Source organism: Cannabis sativa, chromosome 1 (genome assembly GCF_029168945.1).
Source record: "Cannabis sativa cultivar Pink pepper isolate KNU-18-1 chromosome 1, ASM2916894v1, whole genome shotgun sequence".
NCBI classification, from domain to species: domain Eukaryota; kingdom Viridiplantae; phylum Streptophyta; class Magnoliopsida; order Rosales; family Cannabaceae; genus Cannabis; species Cannabis sativa.
This window is the reverse complement of record NC_083601.1, coordinates 30410633-30430855: the sequence shown is the minus strand read 5'-3', so window position 1 is coordinate 30430855 and position 20223 is coordinate 30410633. Positions and strand designations below refer to the sequence as shown.

General features: G+C 34.3%; 3 protein-coding genes across 6 annotated transcripts; 2 read left to right on the top strand and 1 right to left on the bottom strand.

The window, feature by feature from the left end:
- Positions 1 to 3952: 3952 nt before the first annotated feature.
- LOC115706554 (nifU-like protein 4, mitochondrial) lies at positions 3953 to 9077 on the bottom strand. The gene is made up of 6 exons (XM_030634243.2): positions 8742 to 9077; positions 8283 to 8444; positions 7731 to 7906; positions 7071 to 7174; positions 6825 to 6936; positions 3953 to 4299 (listed from the first exon to the last, which is right to left on the bottom strand). Exons 1-6 carry the CDS (start codon positions 8950 to 8952, stop codon positions 4231 to 4233), a joined length of 834 nt encoding a protein of 277 aa, XP_030490103.2. The 5' UTR covers positions 8953 to 9077; the 3' UTR covers positions 3953 to 4230.
- A 2025-nt stretch (positions 9078 to 11102) lies between these two features.
- On the top strand, positions 11103 to 15169 carry LOC115705824 (uncharacterized). Of its 2 annotated transcripts, XM_030633267.2 has the most exons (5): positions 11103 to 11822; positions 12288 to 13005; positions 13504 to 13876; positions 14266 to 14618; positions 14726 to 15169. In XM_030633267.2, the coding sequence occupies exons 1-4, from the start codon at positions 11534 to 11536 to the stop codon at positions 14311 to 14313; spliced, it is 1428 nt and encodes a 475-aa protein (XP_030489127.2). In that variant the 5' UTR covers positions 11103 to 11533; the 3' UTR covers positions 14314 to 14618; positions 14726 to 15169. The 2 variants fall into 2 exon arrangements, with proteins under 2 accessions (XP_030489127.2, XP_060963683.1); XM_061107700.1 differs by lacking the exons at positions 14266 to 14618; positions 14726 to 15169 and having other exon boundaries at positions 13504 to 14164.
- A 565-nt stretch (positions 15170 to 15734) lies between these two features.
- Positions 15735 to 20022, top strand: LOC115705822 (uncharacterized). 3 transcript variants are annotated; one of them, XR_009685515.1, is made up of 5 exons: positions 15735 to 16240; positions 16661 to 17378; positions 17854 to 18220; positions 19261 to 19640; positions 19747 to 20022. XR_009685515.1 is itself a non-coding variant. In XM_061107712.1 (4 exons), the coding sequence occupies exons 1-4, from the start codon at positions 15964 to 15966 to the stop codon at positions 19306 to 19308; spliced, it is 1410 nt and encodes a 469-aa protein (XP_060963695.1). In that variant the 5' UTR covers positions 15775 to 15963; the 3' UTR covers positions 19309 to 20022. The 3 variants fall into 3 exon arrangements, 2 of the variants coding, with proteins under 2 accessions (XP_060963690.1, XP_060963695.1); XM_061107712.1 differs by having other exon boundaries at positions 15775 to 16240; positions 19261 to 20022; XM_061107707.1 differs by lacking the exons at positions 19261 to 19640; positions 19747 to 20022 and having other exon boundaries at positions 15774 to 16240; positions 17854 to 18780.
- Positions 20023 to 20223: the final 201 nt, after the last annotated feature.

The window sequence follows — 20223 nt, the reverse complement described above, 5'->3', positions numbered from 1 at the left end:
TATACATTTGTTTTTTTTTTTAATGAATGTTTGTAATATTTTTGTTTTTAAATTTTTTAATCACAAAAATAAATGTAAAATTTTTAGTTTTAAAATTTTATTTTTCGTGTTCTATAACTATATTATTTTCAGTAAATTTTATTTTTATTTTTTTATTTTATTTAAATCGGGTTCGGAACTTGGATTCGGGTCTGGGTTCGGTTCCAAGGTCTTGGGCCAAGTTTGGGTCTGGGTTGGGATAAGGATCTGTGGTCCGAATTAAGGATGGGGTCAGGGTCAAGGTTTGAGTAGGGGTTTGGGTCTGGGACTGGGGTCCAGAGTCGGGATCAAGTCCAGTGTCTGGGCTCCAAGTTTGGGGCAGGGGGCGGGATCTGGGGTTGGAGCCCGAGTCCGGTCTGGGTCCAAGGTTCAGGTCCGGGGTCTAGGTCAGGTGTCCAAGTCTAGGTCCAGGGCCCAGGTTGGGGTCAAGGTTTGGGTCTGAGTCGGGGTCTGGGTTAGGGTCTAGGTCCGAGTTCTAAGATTTAAGTTGGGGTCGGAATTCAAAATATTGATAAAAAAAAAATTGTTTAAAAAAATTTTAATTTTTTTTTTCTAAAATTTTGATTATCAATTAAAAAATTGAAAAGTAAAAATCAATTTTATAGAACATGATTTTGGAAAATATTTTCACTTTTCTAATTTTAAAATAAAAAACTGATTAAAAAAGTATTACCAAATACACCCTATATTAATACAATTTTTATTATATGAAAAAATATATTGAGACAAATTATAACAACTATTTGATGTCCAACTCCACAATTAATTAATTATTGGTTTATTTAGTGATTGATTTTGGCTAATTATGATTTTATTTCGTAAACTTGTATTAAAAAAACAAATAATTAAGATTGTTGAATTTAAGGGTTTTCATCTAATTCCATTTAATTTTATTGGCAGACACCTAAATGACGATTGTCCATGTACCAAATCGAGCCACGATCTTCCGTCTGTGTTAGACGTCTTTTATCAAATTGAACGAATTTAAAATAAAATTCTTAAATCTAACAATTTCAATAGTTTTGAAAAAAATTTAATAGTCTGAAAATTTAGGAGTACAATTTACTACATGTCAAAATTAAAAAAAAAAAAAAATCGAGTTTGATTGGTTTGTGATTCAAAAACTATGTTTTTTAAAAATATGTTTTGGAAACAAAGATTTAAATTTTGTAAGTGAAAAATTGTTTCTAAATATGTGATTGGTGGTAGTGTGATTTAATATTTTTAAGTTTTAAAAAATTGAATATGTAATTGGTTAGGAATCTCAAATAAAAAAAGTAAGAGAATAATTAGAGAGTTTTTAGATTTTATGATTTGAAAACATAAAAAATATAAAAATTATATTTTTATTTTTTAGCCTAAAACTCAAAATAATATTTTTGAAAACACTCAACCAATCAAGAATTTTTAAGTGGACCCCACTATTTTAATTTTCAAAAACATAAAATAGTTTTCAAAAACATAATATTATTTGGATAATACAAAGAATGAACAACACATATTGTATGACGGTTACTTTTAGTATTATATTAAAAAAATTATCTAAAAATAAGGTAGATTTTTACCATATTTTATAATGATAATTTTTAATATGAGAAATTGTCTATATCGAAAAAAATATAGACATGCTATTCATTGATAGTAAATGTTGTCTTTAAAATCATTCGGGTGATAGGTGAGTGATAAAGGTACGAGGCTAGATATTTTATAGCACATTTATTAAGTCATTGACAATGGGGAAGGTAAGCCATTAATGGTATCAATAAAAGATAAAGTCATAAGGTTTAATGTGAATGGTGACTTGCAACATTTCCATAACTTGGTTTTAATTGCCTTTAAATGCTGTCATAATCTGTTTTTATGGTTGATTTTAGCTCTTATGACTTTTATTTTTAGGTTTTCTATCACTGTTTTCTGTTAAACCTTAAACATACATTTACATTTACATTTAATCCAATTGGCAAATCAGAGTAAAATAATCCAAAGCCACATGTCATTCGATTTCAAAATTCATCTATAACTTCCTTATGAATGGAGGAAAAAAAACTGACGTGTCAAAGGTAGGCGATGACTCACCAAAAGTTCAAATTTATCCTTAAAAAGGAAAAATATATAATTTTCTGATGTGTCAGCTGAGTGGTTGTTGTATACTAAAATATTATGGTTGGATTTTCAACCAATTATTATACCTGTTCTAAAGGAATTTTAGTAATGTGTACGATCTGAAAATTTTGCTTTTTTGTTATAATGCATCCCTTCTAACCTATTTAGACAGATTTTTCACATGCCTCCATAACACCATAAAATATGTCTGTGACTCTCGTGATTGTTTATTGTAGTACTAGTTAGTGGAGACCAGATCAGAGTCATCAGACCACATGAAATGTGAAAAACATTCTAATTAATAGCATTTGCTAAATTTTTGAGGAGATGAGCTATTTTTAATGTGGAACATGGGCCAGTTTAATTAAAAAAAATTAAAAGTATTAGTTATTGGTTATTTAAATAAGTTGTCTCAACGTTTTGAAAACGGCATTGTTCATAGCGTTATAAATATTAAAATGGTAAAGTACAAGTGAATATGTATTATCCAATTGGATTTGGTAGATAAAATGGGTAAGGAAAGTGAGGAGGGCCAATGGAAAAAAAGGGTGGCTGAGCTCAGCAGTTTGAAATTATAAGTAAAGAATTAAACAACCATGATGAAAATGAAGAATCCAAGTGATGATTTTAATAACACAACCGAGGACCACTACCTTTCCAAATTAACCAATTGCATTCTAAGGACATGTACTATTCGTTTGACTTATATATGAATGTGTGTTTGTATATATAAATATGAATATAATATTATTAACTGACAGTTTGAGAAAAATTAATATCAATTAAATGAACAAACCCAGAAAGATCAGTTGGCCTTAGAGACAAAGTTGCACTAAATCAATGGTTTTTTGGTTAGTGAAAAAAAAAAAAAACATTAAGGGGTAGCATTAGCATGGCAATCCATTGGGCGTGTAGTGGAATGTGGGGTTTTGGTCACATGTCCAATTGTGGTATGTCGAATTAGAGCCAAGAATCCAAACTTGGACCCCTTTTCTAGAAAATATAAATAAAAATAAAATAAGTAAAATGATGGATATGTTTGCTTCTAAGGCACCACAACAGCCGAGTCCTTTATTTCTCTCGTAAAGAAGAGAAAAGGCCAAGCAATAAGAAAAGGAGTGGCTCACATTGGCCGTCGGCAAAACGTACAAGGACCTCAGTTTTAATTGGGCTATAGACACAGTCTATGATTATTGCCATTTCACAAATGAAAGAATGAAAAAGACAGGTGGTGATAATGACTTTCACTAACCATTTATCTTGACCACCCCCATCAGGTAAAATAGACGTAAATTTTACATCAGAAGCCAAGACAGTTTTACTTTATGTGAATTTAACAGTAGAAGCCACCACAATGGACGGCCATCATTAGTTTTTGATACCTCTAAGTCATCTCTAACCTCAGCATGTTTTCAAAAATCAAATCAATCAACTTATCCCTTTAGAATTCTAAGTGCCACATAATATTAGAAAGGAAAATAAAAACTCTGCGGTGTAGCACACAAACTATTGCTTGAAGTCCAAATAGCTTCGATCTGGTTAAGAACTTGGCAAATCATATACATGTTTGGTATTCTAATCTAACCATTTCCTTCAGTTACAGCTTAGACACTACCAACATATTCATTAACCGACAAATAAACATCTTCACTCACATTTCTACGTTTAAGCTTCAAAAGTAGTGGCAAATATATACGAACACATATACTCTGTCCTACATTTGTTTATCTATAGATCCAACTAAATAACCAAATTGACATGGAAAAACTAGTTTACTGTTATGACAAATGCAGCATGCACTCTAATCATGTAAAACTTTAAACAAGCAAATTCAATATATTATATATTCATACGTAATGATATATACATATAAATGACACATTAGGCAGTAATCCTGTTAGCAAATCAATTTCAATAAAACCTTAATCTTATTCTTACTGGTTCGCATCTATTTGGTAACCAGTTCACAAAATTTATTCTACAGACTCAGACAAAACCATTTGTTTTCTGTACAGGAAAGTGTATCCCGAATCCCACTTGGGTTAAAGTTACGTAATAAAATGTTTGCAAATAAAGTAATTTATTCACCTATTCCATCTGACCACTCACTGCTGCATCCTCTTCTTCAGCGTCAAATTCTTGCTCTACACCTTTGACCTGTACGTACAATATCATAAGATAATCAGCATAATCACAAACACAAGGCGGCCAAAGTTTTCCGTAGATGACCAGCCCATGGCCACACCCACAAGATGCGATGTAGAAATTATAAATGTGTGTAGCCTAATATGCATACTCACATACAAGAAATGGAAAGAATAACTGAAGCTGGTCATGACTTTCATTGACATGCTTAGACACCCTAGAATCACATAAACCACTAACAGACCAAAACATATCTCTCATCTCATGTCCAATACATTAACAAAAGTTCAAAATGTCATTTTAAGATGACAAGTGGTAGGTCCAAGCCCCACCAATTATGTATAAAATATATATATATCAAACACGGTACACAAAGACTAAAGAATTCGAGCAGCAAATTATGCTGAAATAAAAAAATGTACTAAAAGTGGTATCTGTCCAAGTTTCAAAGTGTTAATATCTCAAAATACACTTCGATGAAGAAATTGAGAAAAGTACAAGCTGCTTCCTTTCTTGTTTTGCTTGCTAGATTAGAGTTTTTGTTGTAGCTTTTTTAATTTTTTTTTTTTGGCAGAAGAAGACCATGGTTACAAAAAGCTCCAAAGCTGAACAAACAACAGCAGACTACATAAACAAGCATAATGTTATTACAATAAAGATTTCCACTCTCTGCATAAATCTAAGAAAGACAATTCCTCAAAGTGTTTGGTTTTGTATACCAAGTTGCGGTCCAAAATTTCACTTTTTCCCAAATATCTGATGTCGAACTTTCATTCCCTTCAAAGATCCTATCATTTCTTTCCAACCAAACAGCCCGAACAATCGCCAAGATCGCTGTTCTCCACAATTTTGTGCTTCGTTTGCCACTGCATAGTTCGCTAACTATCAATAGTGTTATGAAGCCTGAAATAACCCATTTTAACTCAAATTCCTTCAGAAAATTCAACCATAGCTGCCTAACGAAGGAACATTCCAAAAAAAGATGTCTCACATCCTCCCCACTGCCTTTACAACAAATGCACCAGCCAGGTGAAATATAAAGAAAAGGTTTCCTTTTCTGTAGCTTGTCATGGACGTTCACTTTGCCAAGTGAAACCAGCCACCCAAAAACTTTGACTTTCGACGGAACGGAACGCAACTTTTCCATAAGCTCTTTGTCCAGAACAACCCTCCAAGAGACGGGTTCGACATAAACCAGCAGAAGGCTGATTTACAAGGGAATAACCCTGATAGATCAGGCTTCGAAATTCGACTATCATCTGCAGTGTTAAGTACTCTTATATGTTCCAACTTTTGCATATGCAAAGTGATACTTGGAACTTCCCACTCAAGCAAATTCCTTCTAAATTTCAAGTCCCAGCTTTCTACCCAACCACCTGGCAAACCCTCATCGACCATAAGCTCCCTTATGCTTCCATTCCTAGCCTTGGAATCAGTGCTAATTCAGGAAACTCAATACTCAGAGAAGAATCACCTATCCACACATCTTCCCAGCTTTTTTAATTTTTTTAAACAGGGAAAGGTTTTTATTTTTGTATGCTTATTTGTATTTTTAGTAATTATTTGTCACAAGCATTACAGTTTCTGTATTAATAGAGGACCAAACCTACAGCAAGGGGTCATGCAATTTGTCCAAAAAGCTACTTTTAGAAATCACTACATCTAAAATGAAAAGTTCATCAACTTAGTTATATTCTCCATCCACTCGATAACATAAATTGCATTCCAAAAATGTATCTCTGCTCCATTTGTTTTCTTACTCGACAGATAACCCAACAGTCTAATGCTATATCAACCTTACAAGCTGACCTGAGCTTCATATGTTAATCTTCCAGAGCTTTTTTCATCTAAAGTCCTATATCAATGGTTCTATACAATAGTTGAGCCACTCAGAATTCTGTTATAAATTAGTTAATCTTATTTTAACCTAGCACGGATTGGTGAAATATTTCCCTTACTTATTCTCTTGTTGTGTCATTTAAATTATTGCACTTTACTTTTACCTGTATTTTTCCTGGTGTTTTTATAGTAGTTCGGTTACATTTCCAGCACTTTTATTTGCCACGCAATTTACTTCCAGTACTTTTTTTCACGCATTTCTATATTTCAGCAAGCAATTCATAATTCAAGTTTTCCATGAACAGTGAACAAGTGATCTTTAATTGTTTCTAAGTACTAGTTGATGTTTCATATACACACTAGAGTGCTAAGTTTAAGATTCACCATCAACAATACATAAAAAGGTCTCAAGAAATCCTGATAGATTTTCTTTCCTCCTTCCATTATTTTATATGTGCGTGAACAGCTCTTACATCATCAAAGTTAACTTTTAAATAAGAGATAATTGCTACCAAAAATACACAAGCATCAATAATAACGGTTAATGTTTCTAAAATTCAATTTCTTCTACAAAAAGTGAAACAATGATCACTTCTTGTTTTTTACTGTCAGAAGCTCATATTCCCTGTTCACATAAGAAGTGCCGTGTTTGTATTGACTATACTAATAGTTGACTAAAAGCAAGAGCTAAATGTTACCTCAGGTACATAATGCATCAACATATTCTCAATGCCAGATTTGAGAGTGACTGAGGAGCTTGGGCAGCCACTACACGCTCCTTGCATTCTCAATTTTACTATTCCAGTATCTCTAAAAGGGACAACAGAAAAGGCAAATACCAAATCAAAGGCAAGGACAAAACCAATTAAATAACCAAAACAGGCAAGAAGCAAGGTATATAACTCTTATTTATTGAAAACGTTATTAACGCAGTGAAAACGTACATATCAAATCCTCGATACTCAATGTCTCCGCCATCATCTTGCACCGCTGGTCGAATACGAGTTTCCAACAATTCTTTAATCATTGCTACAGTTTCTGAATCATCCTGCAGTTCCAGACATTACAAATAACAGCATCCATGAAACTAATTGGCATGATCAAGAAGAGAATCATCTAGCATTTCTTCACAATTTCCAGATTAAGCAGATGATGGGTTTTAAAAATGTAAGTCAGCACGAAATCAACGAAAAGCAACAAACTTGCAGTGAATAAGTGGCATGGATCTTTCAATTGATCATATAAATTGATTTCAATCATTTATATAAACAAGAATTCCAATATCAGAATGAATGCATCGATTCAAGATAAAGTCGACTGAAAATTCATGAAGTGAAAGGAAGCGCATCAAAAAAGGGACAAGATGATACTATATATCTGGGTTCAAGTAATAAAAACAAAGGGAATGCATTCTCTTTTTTACACTAATTATGAATATAAAAGTATAAAACAGCATCCATCTGTAGAAAATGTTGGAGGGAAAAAACTACATAATGAAATTGATAGAATAAATGGTTTGCATAAAAAAAAAGTTCATAGCTAGATTTAACCAAAACTCAAACCATATTCCAAGAATTGAAACAAAACAGAATCTTAAGGCATACTTCATGAATAGCTGTATCCTTGGCCGCAGCAGTTTGACTGTCTAGAAAGAGTGGCTGTCCAGAAGAATAAAAGTCCATTATTGCAGCAAAGATTTGAGGCTTCAAAAGATTCCACGAAGTATCTTCTGATTTTGTAACAGTAACAAAATCTGATCCAAAGAACACCCTAGTAATACCTGGATTCAAGATATCCGACATTATATTCATTAGAAAACTTACCCAAAAAATAAATTAATGAAGTAGAAGAATAAAACAGGTAATCAAAGCATTGAGAGAGAAAAAAGGAACCACTTTCAAGTTCAACAATTAGAATTTGCCAATTACATGGATACAAATTTCAGTGCAATTAAGTTTAACACTTTCCAATCATAGTCCCCACAACAACGACAGTGGATTACTAGTTTTAATCTCAACTCATAAACGGTAACGACTGTATTTCAGTTTCAATGGTAAGCTGGGAGAAGTAAATGGCCAAAATGAAAACAAATCCCGGAATAAAAAAAACGAAAAAGATTAGTACAAACACATAAGTAGAACTGAAAACAATCTTACCATCAATTCCGTAAAGGGCTTTCGCCAATGGTGAATTCAAGGCCGCCCGTGCATTTGGAAAGTCTGCACTACCAACCTCCATTACAGGCTTCCCAGGATAAAACATCAAAGATGACGGATTTGGTGTGGACTGAGTCTGAATAAACATGCTTCTCTTTTGCCCTGAGAAAATCACACCCACAATCTCAATATCCAAATCAAAATTCGATTTCATTGCTATTAAGAAATTACTTAATCTCCCAAGTCATCTTTTATGAATACAAAAGTCGATTAATTTAGATAGAAATGGTAAATTGTTGCAACTAAACACCGAAGAGACCCCATTTCGCTCATGGTAAAGAAGAAACCACATATCAGAGTGAAAGAATACAAAAATACGTTAAACCACTCATAACTAAATTTATACTTCAATTATCGTAATTTTTTCGATTTTCCCAGATGCAAAGACGAGCAACTAACCGGCGAAGAGACCCCATTTTGGAAAGGGGGAAGAAGTAAGCGGAGGCGATTTCAAGGAAGCGAAACCAGAGTGATTAAAATATGAGTTTGATGCTGCTGAAGTAGCAGATATAAAGTCTCGGCGAGAAAAGAAGAAATGTTTGGAAGGAGATTCCAAGCTTCGTCGTCGGTATGAAATGGCTCGCCGAACCAGTCTCCCTAACCCCTTCATCGTTCGTGGCTTCTCTTCTAGGCTAAAGCCAATATCCCTTACACATAATGTATATACTTAAGAAACGACACGTCATTTGTATGCGTTTGATGTCGTCTGAGGGCATAATTTTAAGAAGGTAAATAAAAGCTGTGTTTACTTATAACTAGGGTGTTCGCGGTGCGGGTGGTGCAGTTTTTAACTATTTTTTTTAAATTAATCCGCACATGCGGTTTTTCTAATTTTCTAAACCGCACTCGCACCGCAAAAAATAGTGCAGCTTTGCGGTTTCTGCGGTTTAGACTATCACCAATAATTAAACTATCACAAATACAACAAAACTTGAGCAATGTAAAAAAAATATAAGACTTGAACATAAATATAAAATAAGTTTCAATAATATAATAATTAGTGAAATTTTAGTTGATCATTCATATATTGGACTTAAATAAATATATAAATTTGTATTTTTATAATGTGCGGTGCGGTGCAGTTTGAATCGCATATAAACAATTCAAAACTGCAACCCGCACTGCATCGCGCGGTTTAGGAAAAATTTAAATCGCGACCGCACCATAAAGAATTTCAAATTGTATTTTTTTTGCAGTGCGGACAGTTTGAGCAGTTTGATAAACACTCTTACTTATAACTACAAATATAAGACAAATATAAGTTTTAACTTATTTGTTACTGAAGTATTTTTTTAAAGTGTTTAGATATTGGTTTAAATAATGTTTAGATATTGGTTTAAAAAAAATATTTAGATATTATTAAAAAAAAATTGTTAGTAAATTTAAAATTATGTAAATTATTTTAAATTAAAAATAGTTTCTTGAAAGTTCTTTTATGAAAAACTATAAATTCTATTTTTTTAAGAGAAAAATTTTTCATCCAAATACTCTTTGGAATTTTTTAATTCTATATTGAAAAAGAACTCGTAAGAACTAAGCCAAACAAAACCTTAAGGTGTGATTGAGGACTCTCAACTACCTCAAAATTATACATTTAGGATGTATGGGAAAGAAACTGTGTAATTATTATGTAACTGCAAAATAATTACATTATTTTTCTAAATACAATATGTGTTTGGATATCAAATAATAATTACATGTGAATTTTGGTTGTCATATTTAGTAAGATAGTTAATAATTACACAGTAAATTAATATCGTGTAACATTTAATATAATAATAATTATTATTTCGTAACAAATTTTTAAAATAAATTTTATATTAATAATATTCAAAATAAATAAAAATCTCATTTGAAAAAATAAATAATAAATAAAAACTTTTCATAAAATTAAATTAAATTTCATAACAAATTTAAAATAATTTTTATATGTTGACTATATATATTGAGTTATTCGGTGTATGGTTTTTTATACTTGGAAGTTTGAGTATTTGTTACTCTTATATAGATTAAAAATTAATAATAAAATGATTTTAAACATTTCATCAAATCAAAATTTATGTAAAATCGTGAATAAATCTATTAAATATATAATTCAAAAGAGAACTTTAAAAAATAATGTTAATTAAGAAAATTAGATATCATATATTCGTATATTAGTTTTTTTTTTTATTTACAAATATTAAATAACTAAAACTATTTGGTATATTACACAATGTAATTGTACCTAATTTTTATGGGGTATGAGAATTTAAGAGAATAATTACATAGTAATCATATAATTATTACGTCACCAAACAAACACGTTAAATTGTGTAATTACTTCCAATTACATGTAATTCAATTCTCACGTGTCTTTCCAAATGCGCTATAATTATGTTATAAAAAAATAGACAAAATTTTACAATTACCTTCAAAGTGTTCATTGTTTTTTTAAAATGAATTAGGATCTCATCACAAGATTTTTCTAGTTTCCTTTTCAATTATATCTTAAGGCGTTATCATATGATTGCTTGTAAATTAGTTATGGATGCACGGTAAACTCGCTTTGAATATTTTTAATGTTGCTATTAGTGAAGAATTTATTTTCAGAAAAAAAAAATCCTTTCATAATAAACAAAAATGAAAATTATACCAACAATATAGTATTTTTTTAATATAAATTTTTGTTTTAATATGTCATAAAACAAAGGATGTGATTGTAAATGTGCCATTAAAAAACTGTAAACATGAAAATTAGAATAATTTTTGTACCAATCTGCAGAACAATGAAAAGATGGACACTATCCTCCGTAAATAGAAATCTAGAATATCGAATGGCGTGAATAAAAGGAAAGAGTAATACAAAGCGGGAGCCACGTGGCAAAGAATATCATTAGGTTCACACGCATCTCTCTCTCTCTATTCCCAATAAAACAACAATAACATCGTCAAACCCTATCTCTCTTCTCTCTCTCTGGGGATCTTGAATCACAGTCTTTCTCTCTTCCCTAATTCTCCAAACCCTAATCCCTCTTTCATCCAAATTCACATGAAATTCTGGCCCCTAATTCTCTCCAGGGTTTCACAGCACCCAAGCTCCATTTGATGATTTGTTTACTGTTCCCCCTCAAACCCTAGCGACGAAATTATTTGGGGGCTTCTTCCTCACTTCGTATTATTGTTGCGTCAACATATTCTTTAATCGGGCCATGGAGGGCTCTGTGGCGAAGGATCTCGGCGGAGCCCCCGAGTCATGGGAGGTCGCCGATTTGGAGGAGTCCATGACCCGCTTGATTCTCTCCTCCAAGAAGGACTCGTCCAGACCCACCCATGGGACTGCCGATGATACTGATGCCTCATCTACTTCTTGTTTTTCGTCTTCGAATTCGTCTTCGGCGGTCTCTGGTTGCCCGGGTGAGAAAGTTTCGGAGGATGTACTCAATCAGGTTGATCAATTTCTTCGCGAAGCATTACAAAACCCTCGGGAGCGCCTGTCAAGTGAGTGATGCAAATATATATATACAATTCTAGATACATATACTGGTGGGCGTATTCAAGAATCGAACCTCACTGCCTTTGATTAAAGTTGTTTACGTTTACTTATTAGTTGAGTTTTGTGGACAGTTATGCTATATTTGTTAAATTATGTTACTTCAATGGCCATGGGCATTGATTATCTTTTTGGCGAGTCCTGCGTGTATGGCAAGATGAGTAGTATGTTTATATGATTGTTCGGAAGGTTGTGTATACGTGAAACGCCGTAATCCTCACTATTTTCAGCATTGTTGTCATCACCATGATCAATTCAATGAAAGTGATTTTAGATATCATATGCTACCACCTCTGTGATCCAGTAGTTCAACTTTTTGATATGTTATTATTATTATTTTCCTTATTATTATTATTACTTTGGTTGTTTTTGCTTCAAGCATGCTAATTGAGTACTTAATTTGTTCTAAGCAGTTTTAAGGATGGAGCAAGATGTGGAGAAGTTTATACGTGATCCTACTCAGCAGCAACTAGAGTTTCAGCAGCTGCCTACTTCTTACTTACGGTTGGCTGCACACCGTGTGGCACAACATTATTCACTTCAGTCAATGGTTTTGTTAGATAATAGCTCACCTGATGGCTCTGGTTCCAGAATTATTGTTCGTAAAACAACCGAGTGTCGAGTTCCTATAATTCGCCTTGCTGACATTCCTGTAAATTTGCCATCAGAAGATTCAAGCATTGTTAAGGTTGCAATTAAGCAGAGGCCGCAGAAGGGGTCACAGAATGGAAATTTCGGGAATTCAAACTCGTTAAAGTCAAACAGTGCTAAAAGTGTTGAGGAGAGGAAAGAGGAGTATAACAGGGCTCGTGCTAGAATATTTTCTAGTGGTGATCCAAGCGGTGGTGCAAGTGGGAGATTGGATAATGAACTAAGGCTGCAAGATACTCCGCAACATGGTAACTTTGGGATTCCAAAGATGGAAGAAAAACCTGGGCCGGTTTTTGCTGATGCAAGTTCTGGGCCTCCTAGTAGAGTTCTGATTGATCCGTTGATAACTAGTGGTAGAACAGCTAGAAATAGAGCAGAGAAGGAACCAATTGGTAGGTACAAACCAAATAATAGGGTAGCTATATTTCGGGACCGAGAAATTGACCGCAAGGATCCTGACTATGACAGGAACTATGATAGGTATGCTGCTATACATTGCATATATATTTTGTGTGCGGGTATTATTTATAATAGAGTATATGTTTGCATCCAAAAGGTTGTTTTGCAACCATTTTTTGCTGGTTTGATATATAAAAAATTTCATTTTTGGCTTATAAATATAAGGCAATCTTTCTTAGACATTGCAATTGGCAACTATTGTTTTGTCTTTATTAGTTCCATATCTTTCATATTTTTTTCGGTAACACATCAAAATTGACCATCTTCATTCCAATAAAGGTGTTCATATATGTTATAATTTATATTTAAACACACTTCTTTTTTAATTGTTTGTTGTCATCTTTACACTGTTTTTCTTTTAATCCAGCCTTCTAATACGGGGCTCGATAGTAAAGAATATGATACCTATTATTAATCATTTTCCAAAGTCTTTGTGTATGTTTATGAATTATGATTCAATTAGCTCCAGATATTAGTATTTTTAAGCCAACTGGAATGTAACATAAAAATGTTTGACAGGTATGTGCAAAGGTTTGATCCCGGGTTTGGGTTTAATGGAGGATCGTACACCATACAGCCTATGTACACCCCTGCAATAAACTACAATACGGAATTTCCTCAACTTGGTTCTACTCATGGACCACCTCAGATTTCTGCAGAACCTCAGGCTCATCCTCTTCCTCAACATCTACCTGGGCCATGGTCTCCTGCATCAGCTCCTGGGGGAATTGGCTACGCTCTGCCTGAAACCATGATTTCACCATTTAATCCTAATCATGTTGGTGCACACTCCACATCTGGCATGTATCTGCATACCTCCCAATATCCTTGTCAGCGTCCTGGAGTACCTTTTATCCATCCTCATGAACATGTTCATCAACCTTTCTCACAGGTATGCAATATGACTGAAATGAAGTACCTTCTTAGTTATTTTTTTGAGAAGTATGTTCTTAGTTATTTGTTGAAAAGAAAATGTAACATTTGTAACTTTATGGTTGAAGTTGAGGCCTAAGTTGAATCTGACTTTGTCCTTGCTTGCATTTCCTTCCTGCTAAGACTAGCAATGATGCTAAATGAGATTGAAACTACCTTAATGGGAAATGGGCTTGACAGCTGTATCCATTAAAATGGATGTTCTGTAATGTCAACTGATATCCTAATTAGATGTTTTAACTGAGTTCTCTAATTTTCATTTTTTGTTCGAGTTTTACTCGTATGAACATTTATAATAGAATTCTGTATTCTCGAGAGTCTTAATCATATGTGCATTTGTTTTTACAGTCTCATCAACAATACGATGCATGTTTTGGATTAGCCCGGCCCCGGTGAGGGGCAGGGCCCATGCCTGCACCCTGCCAGCTGGAAGCTGAGCTTAAAGTACTTGCTGCTGGGGGGGTTCCCATTTCCCAACTGGCGGGAGTGCAGGCATAGAGAACCGAGGTGGACTGGAGTGGATTGGATTTGTTAATGAGATGGAAACATGCAATAGTCCACTCCACCATTCTCGGTTTTGAAGGAAGCTTCTGTCATCCTTGAAGAATGATGAAGAAGTGCACTGGTTTTGGATAAATGATGAAAGAAAGAGAAGAATCTTTCCAGCGCGGGGAAGCATGCTCCTCTCACCTATGGTGAAGGTATACACCTATTCATGTTTTATATAAACATTTATCTTTACGATTGCAGTTTTTTATTTTCAAGCCTTCTAAAGCCATGTGTGTTTTCTTTCTCTACTGGCTTTCAGAGCCCCCAAGCCATTTCTTTTTGGCGGTTGCTGGAAAACATTCTTGGTGTTGGCGCGTCTTTAATTCCAATGAAAGCATTCGACAGCCAACTTGCAAGACACTTGATTGCTGTGTTGCTCTAGGATATGACCACTTGATTGCTGAAATTTAGAAGGGAAACCACAATGCGTGTCTTATGGCCTTTTCCACCCCATAGATTCTGTCATATCGTGTATTAATACTCCGTTTTAAAGATTAAAATAATTGTTTTTCTTTAACATAGATAATTTATTAAAATTTAATTTTCCCAATGTGTCGGTTATTCTGATTAGTTTGTGCTGTGTCGTTTATAGTTTATGTCATCATCAGTTGAATTAAAGAGTAATGCTAGAGACACTCAAATTGCATAATAGATATGTATTAAATATTAGTCATATATTTATTATTATGTAGAGATTAAGTCAGTTTTTATTGTGTGGTTAAGATTTTCTTTATCTCAATCATTACTCTAGATAAAAATGTATTTTGGTAATCTTTAGTATGGTTTGGATTATTTAGCCTCATCTAGCACAATATTTAAATCTCTTTATTACTCTTGTTACAGCTGCTTTGCTATAAACTTGTACAAGTATGTTTCAGTTAATTAGGTAAATCGCTTACCATAAATTCAGGAAATACAATGGAAATAAATGCAATTAAATTTAAAAAGGGTAGATACTAATTTGGTCGCAATGTAAATATCCCATATATTTAGTTTTGTTCAATCTTTAACTTGTAAGTTACATCTATGAAACATTTCTTGGGTTTCTTTACAAAAAATGAAGTACAAACAAACACCTTATCAAAAAAAAAAAAAGTACAAACAAACAAAGAATCCAAATGTGAAAATAAGTTTTGAACCAATCAGCAAGTAGAAAATCAAAAAAGTAAAAATTAAGTATTGGACATGGCATAGAAAAACGCTGAGGTGGTAAGTTAGCTACTTTTGTGTGTATATATCTTTATTAAATAATAAATAATAAATATGATTGGTTGAAGTTTTTGTGACTAAATTATGTGTGTATATATATATCATTACTCGATAAATACAAATCGGCCGCCGAAACCCATCTCTGTCTCATATGAAATCCTGGCCCCAAATTCTCGGCAGGGTTTCAGAGGACCCAAGCTCCATTTGATGATTTGTTTACTGTTGCCCCTCGAACCCTAGCGAACGCATTTATATTCTTGTTCCGTCAACATATCCCCTAATCGGGCAATGGAGGGCTCTGTGGCGAACGATCTCGACGGAGCCCCCGAGTCATGGGAGGTCGCCGATTTGGAAGAGTCCATGACCCGCTTGATTCTCTCCTCCAAGAAGGACTCGTCCAGGCCCACCCATGGGGCTGCAGATGATACTGATGCCTCATCTACTTCTTGTTTATCGTCTTCCGCGGTGTCTAGTTGCCCGGATGAGAAAGTTTCGGAGGATGTACTCAATCAGGTTGATCAATTTCTTCGCGAAGCATTACAAAACCCTCGGGAGCGCCTGTCAAGTGAGTTATGCAAATATGTATATATATACAATTCTAGATACATATATCTATATAGTGTATGTGATATGATATGTATGTGTCTGTAAAGGTATGTATACCGGTGGGCGTAATCAAGATTCGAACTTCACTACGTTTAATTTATTAGTTGAGTTGTGTGGACATTTATGCTGTATCTGTTAATTTTGGTACTTCAATGGCCATGGGCATAGATTAACCCTACATATCCTCACTAGTCACTATTTTGAGCTTTGTTGTCACCACCATGATCAATTCAATGAAAGTGATTTTAGATATCGCATGCTACCACCTCTCTGATCCAGTAGTTCAATTTTGTTATTTGTTATTATTATTTGTGTAATTATTTCTGTGGTTGTTTTTGCTTTAAGCATTCTAATTATGTATTTAATTTGTTCTAAACAGTTTTAAGGATGGAGCAAGATGTGGAGAAGTTTATACGTGATCCTACTCAGCAGCAATTAGAGTTTCAGCAGCTGCCTACTTCTTACTTGCGGTTGGCTGCACACCGTGTGGCACAACATTATTCACTTCATTCAATGGTTTTGTTAGATAATAGTTTGCCTGATGGCTCTGGTTCCAGAATTATTGTTCGTAAAACAACTGACTGTGGAGCTCCTGTGATTCGCCTTGCTGACATTCCTGTAAATTTACCGTCAGAAGATTCAAGCATTGTCAAGGTTGCAATTAAGCAGAGGCCGCAGAGGGGGTCAGAGAATGGCAATTTTGGGAATTCAAACTCGTTAAAGTCAAACAGTGCTAAAAGCGTCGAGGAGAGGAAAGAGGAGTATAACAGGGCTCGTGCTAGAATATTTTCTAGTGGTGATCCAAGCGGTGGTGCAAGTGGAAGATTGGATAATGAATTAAGACTGCAAGATACACCCCAACATGGTAACTTTGGGATCTCAAAGACTGAAGAAAAACCTGGACCGGGCTTTGCTGATATAACTTCTGGACCTCCCTGTAGAGTTCTGATTGATCCGTCGATAAGTAGTGGTAGAACAGTTAGAAATAGAGCAGAGAAGGAACCAATTGTTAGGTACAAACCAAATAATAGGGTAGCTATATTTCGGGATCGTGATATTGACAGCAAGGATCCAGACTATGACAGGAACTATGACAGGTAAGCTACTATACACTGCCTACATATTTTTGTGTTGGTAGAATTTATTATCGAGGATACGTTAGCAACCAAAAGGTTGATAGAGAATGTTGCATTTGTTAGTTTAGTATGGAACAAATTTCTGTTGTCTTAAATATATTCAAAGGCAATCGTGTCTTAGACTAAGCTTTACTTGCTTTGTTTCTATTAGTTCCATTTCTTTCATATTTTCTCAGTAACTCATCATAATGAACAATCTTCTTTCCAATAAAGGTCTTTCATTGATGCATCAAAACACATTTCTGTACTATTAGTGTTTTTCTCATTTTTATCGTGTTTTTTTGTTTTTAAAATCCAATCTTTGAATGTGTTTATAGTAAAGAGTGAGATACCTCTTATTAATCATTTCCCAAAGTCTTTTGGCACGTTTATTTATTATGATGTGGGTGTTAGTGTTTTTAAACCTACTGGAATGTAATATAATAATATTTTACAGGTATATGCAAAGATTTGATCCCGGGTTCGGGTTTAATGGAGGATCATACACCATCCAGCCTATGTACACGCCTGCAGTAAACTACAACACAGAATTCCCTCAGCTGGGTAATACTCACGGACCTCAGATTTCTGCTGAACATCAGGTTCATCCTCATCCTCAACATCTACCTGGGCCATGGTCTCCTGCATCAGCGCCTGGGGGAATCGGTTATGCTCTTCTTGAAACCATGTTTGCACCATTTAATCCTAATCATGTTGGTGCACACTCCACGTCTGGCTTGTATCTGCATACTTCCCAATTTTCTTGTCAGCGTCCTGGATTACCTTTTATCCATCCTCATGAAGTTCATCTACCTTTTTCACAGGTATGGAATCTTTTCAGTATCTTTTATGGTGAGATGTTTATGCTTATAATAAGGGATCTTAATTATTTGTTGAAAAGAAATTGTAATTTTTTTACTTAGTTTGTGTTCAAAGGTGAGTCTTAAGTTAATTTTGGCAGTCTCCTTGTTTGCATTCCCTTTCTGCTAAGACTAGCATATGATGTTGGATGATAGTGCTGTGCGGGTATTGCTTTGTTTCTTGATGGAGATGATCACATCCTATAGGCATACAGATAGACAGAACTGAGGCTAACCTGTTTATTTGGAAACATAAGCTCGGTATTTGTTGTGTGTTAGAATCTCCAGAGGAATAGGATAATAAACCTGATATTTAATCTACACGCTGTAAAGTTTTAGCTTTCAGAGGTTACGGACAGATCTATCATGTTTGGTCCTTTGCTGCTTTGTCCAAAGAGAGTGTTAAAACTATCTCATACCTACTTTGTGATGATTTTTTGTTGTCGGTCTCTGCATACAAATGTTTCACTTTTTTCTTTTTAAGAAAAGATTGTTGTTTAGTATGTACTATGTATTGTATGTCATGTTGGTAACAAAACTAGGGACCTAATATTGAAACTTTCCACACTGAATTTTCTGTTTATTCTTTCGGATTCACAGTACACTCATTAACTCACAGTTAAATGGAAATGGGAAATTTGGAGAAGGGATGATGCAAGGAAATGGAAATTATGTCTTTAGAAAGACTAAATGATCATAAGTTTAAATATGGAAATAGTTTATTATTTTATCTTTCAATTAATTTTCATTGCCTCAAACAAGGGTATAGTTATGGTAACTGATAAGATTAAGTTAACTTTCCATATTCATCATGAATTGAGTGTCATCAATGGGCTTTTTCAACTGTATTCTTTGATATGGATGTTTTTCAACTGATTCTATCTTCTTCTTCTTTTTTTTTTTGTTGACATAACTGATAGATATTTTAACTTGTAAACTCATGTGAACTATTATAGTAATGTACGGTCTTAGAGTTTAAATCATTTGTACGTTTATTTTTGTAGTCGCATCAACAATATGATGCATGTTTTGGATTAGCCCGGCCCCGATGAGGGCAGGGGCCATGCCTGCACTCTGCCTGCTGGGAGCTAAGCTTAAAGTACATGCTGCTAGGGTTTCCCATTTTTAACTGGCAGAGTGCAGGCATAGAGAACCGAGGTGGACTGGAGTGGATGGATTTGTTAATGAGATGGAAACACGCACTGGTCCACTCTACCATTCTCGGTTTTGTAGGAAGCTTCTGTCATCCTTGAAGAATGATGAAGAAGTGCACTGGTTTTGGATAAATTTTTTGTGGGCGTTTATTTTGCCATGGATAATGCTGAAAGAAAGAGAAGAATCTTTTCCAGCGCGGGGAAGCATGCTCCTCTTACCTGTGGTGAAGGTATGCAACCTATTTATAGTTTATAAACATCTATCTGTATGTATGCAGTTTTTTATTTTCAAATCTTCTGAAGCCATATGTGTTTTATTTTCCTTTTGGCTTTCAGAGCTCCAAGCCATTTCTTTTTGGCGGGTGCTGGTAAACATTCTTGGCGTGTCTTGAATTTCAACGAAAGCATTTGACAGCCAACTTGCAAGACACTTGATTGCTGTGTTGCGCTAGGATGTGCAGTTAATTGCTGAACCTGAAACCAAGAAAGGGAAACCACAATGCATGTTGTATGGCCTTTTCTTTCCCAGATAGACTATTTGTCATATCACTTTTAGATATTTGCAGGAATGAATACTCCATTTTAGGAAATAAAATAATTGTTTTCTCTTAACTTTGTTGATCAAAATTAATTTTCCCAATGGGTCTCAGTTATTCATTCTGATTAGTTTGTGCTGATGTCGTTTATAGTCTATAGCATCAATACTAAAAAATGAGTTGAGGTTTGGGATTTTTAAGCCTCATCCAGGTCAACATCTAAACCAGTTTCCTATACTCTTGATCTAGATATGTTGGCTTTTGCTATAAACTTGTA

Excerpts from the sequence above, each read along its gene's own strand:
- LOC115705824 (XM_061107700.1), top strand. The coding sequence starts at position 11,534 with ATGGAGGGCTCTGTGGCGAAGGATCTCGGCGGAGCCCCCGAGTCATGG. Across the intron at positions 11,823-12,287 it reads CCCTCGGGAGCGCCTGTCAA|TTTTAAGGATGGAGCAAGAT; the intron begins GTGAGTGATGCA and ends TGTTCTAAGCAG. Across the intron at positions 13,006-13,503 it reads TATGACAGGAACTATGATAG|GTATGTGCAAAGGTTTGATC; the intron begins GTATGCTGCTAT and ends AATGTTTGACAG.
- LOC115706554 (XM_030634243.2), bottom strand. The coding sequence starts at position 8,952 with ATGAAGGGGTTAGGGAGACTGGTTCGGCGAGCCATTTCATACCGACGA. Across the intron at positions 7,907-8,282 it reads AGCCCTTTACGGAATTGATG|GTATTACTAGGGTGTTCTTT; the intron begins GTAAGATTGTTT and ends TCTTGAATCCAG. Across the intron at positions 4,300-6,824 it reads TGATGCATTATGTACCTGAG|GTCAAAGGTGTAGAGCAAGA; the intron begins GTAACATTTAGC and ends TTGTACGTACAG.
- LOC115705822 (XM_061107707.1), top strand. The coding sequence starts at position 15,964 with ATGGAGGGCTCTGTGGCGAACGATCTCGACGGAGCCCCCGAGTCATGG. Across the intron at positions 16,241-16,660 it reads CCCTCGGGAGCGCCTGTCAA|TTTTAAGGATGGAGCAAGAT; the intron begins GTGAGTTATGCA and ends TGTTCTAAACAG. Across the intron at positions 17,379-17,853 it reads TATGACAGGAACTATGACAG|GTATATGCAAAGATTTGATC; the intron begins GTAAGCTACTAT and ends AATATTTTACAG.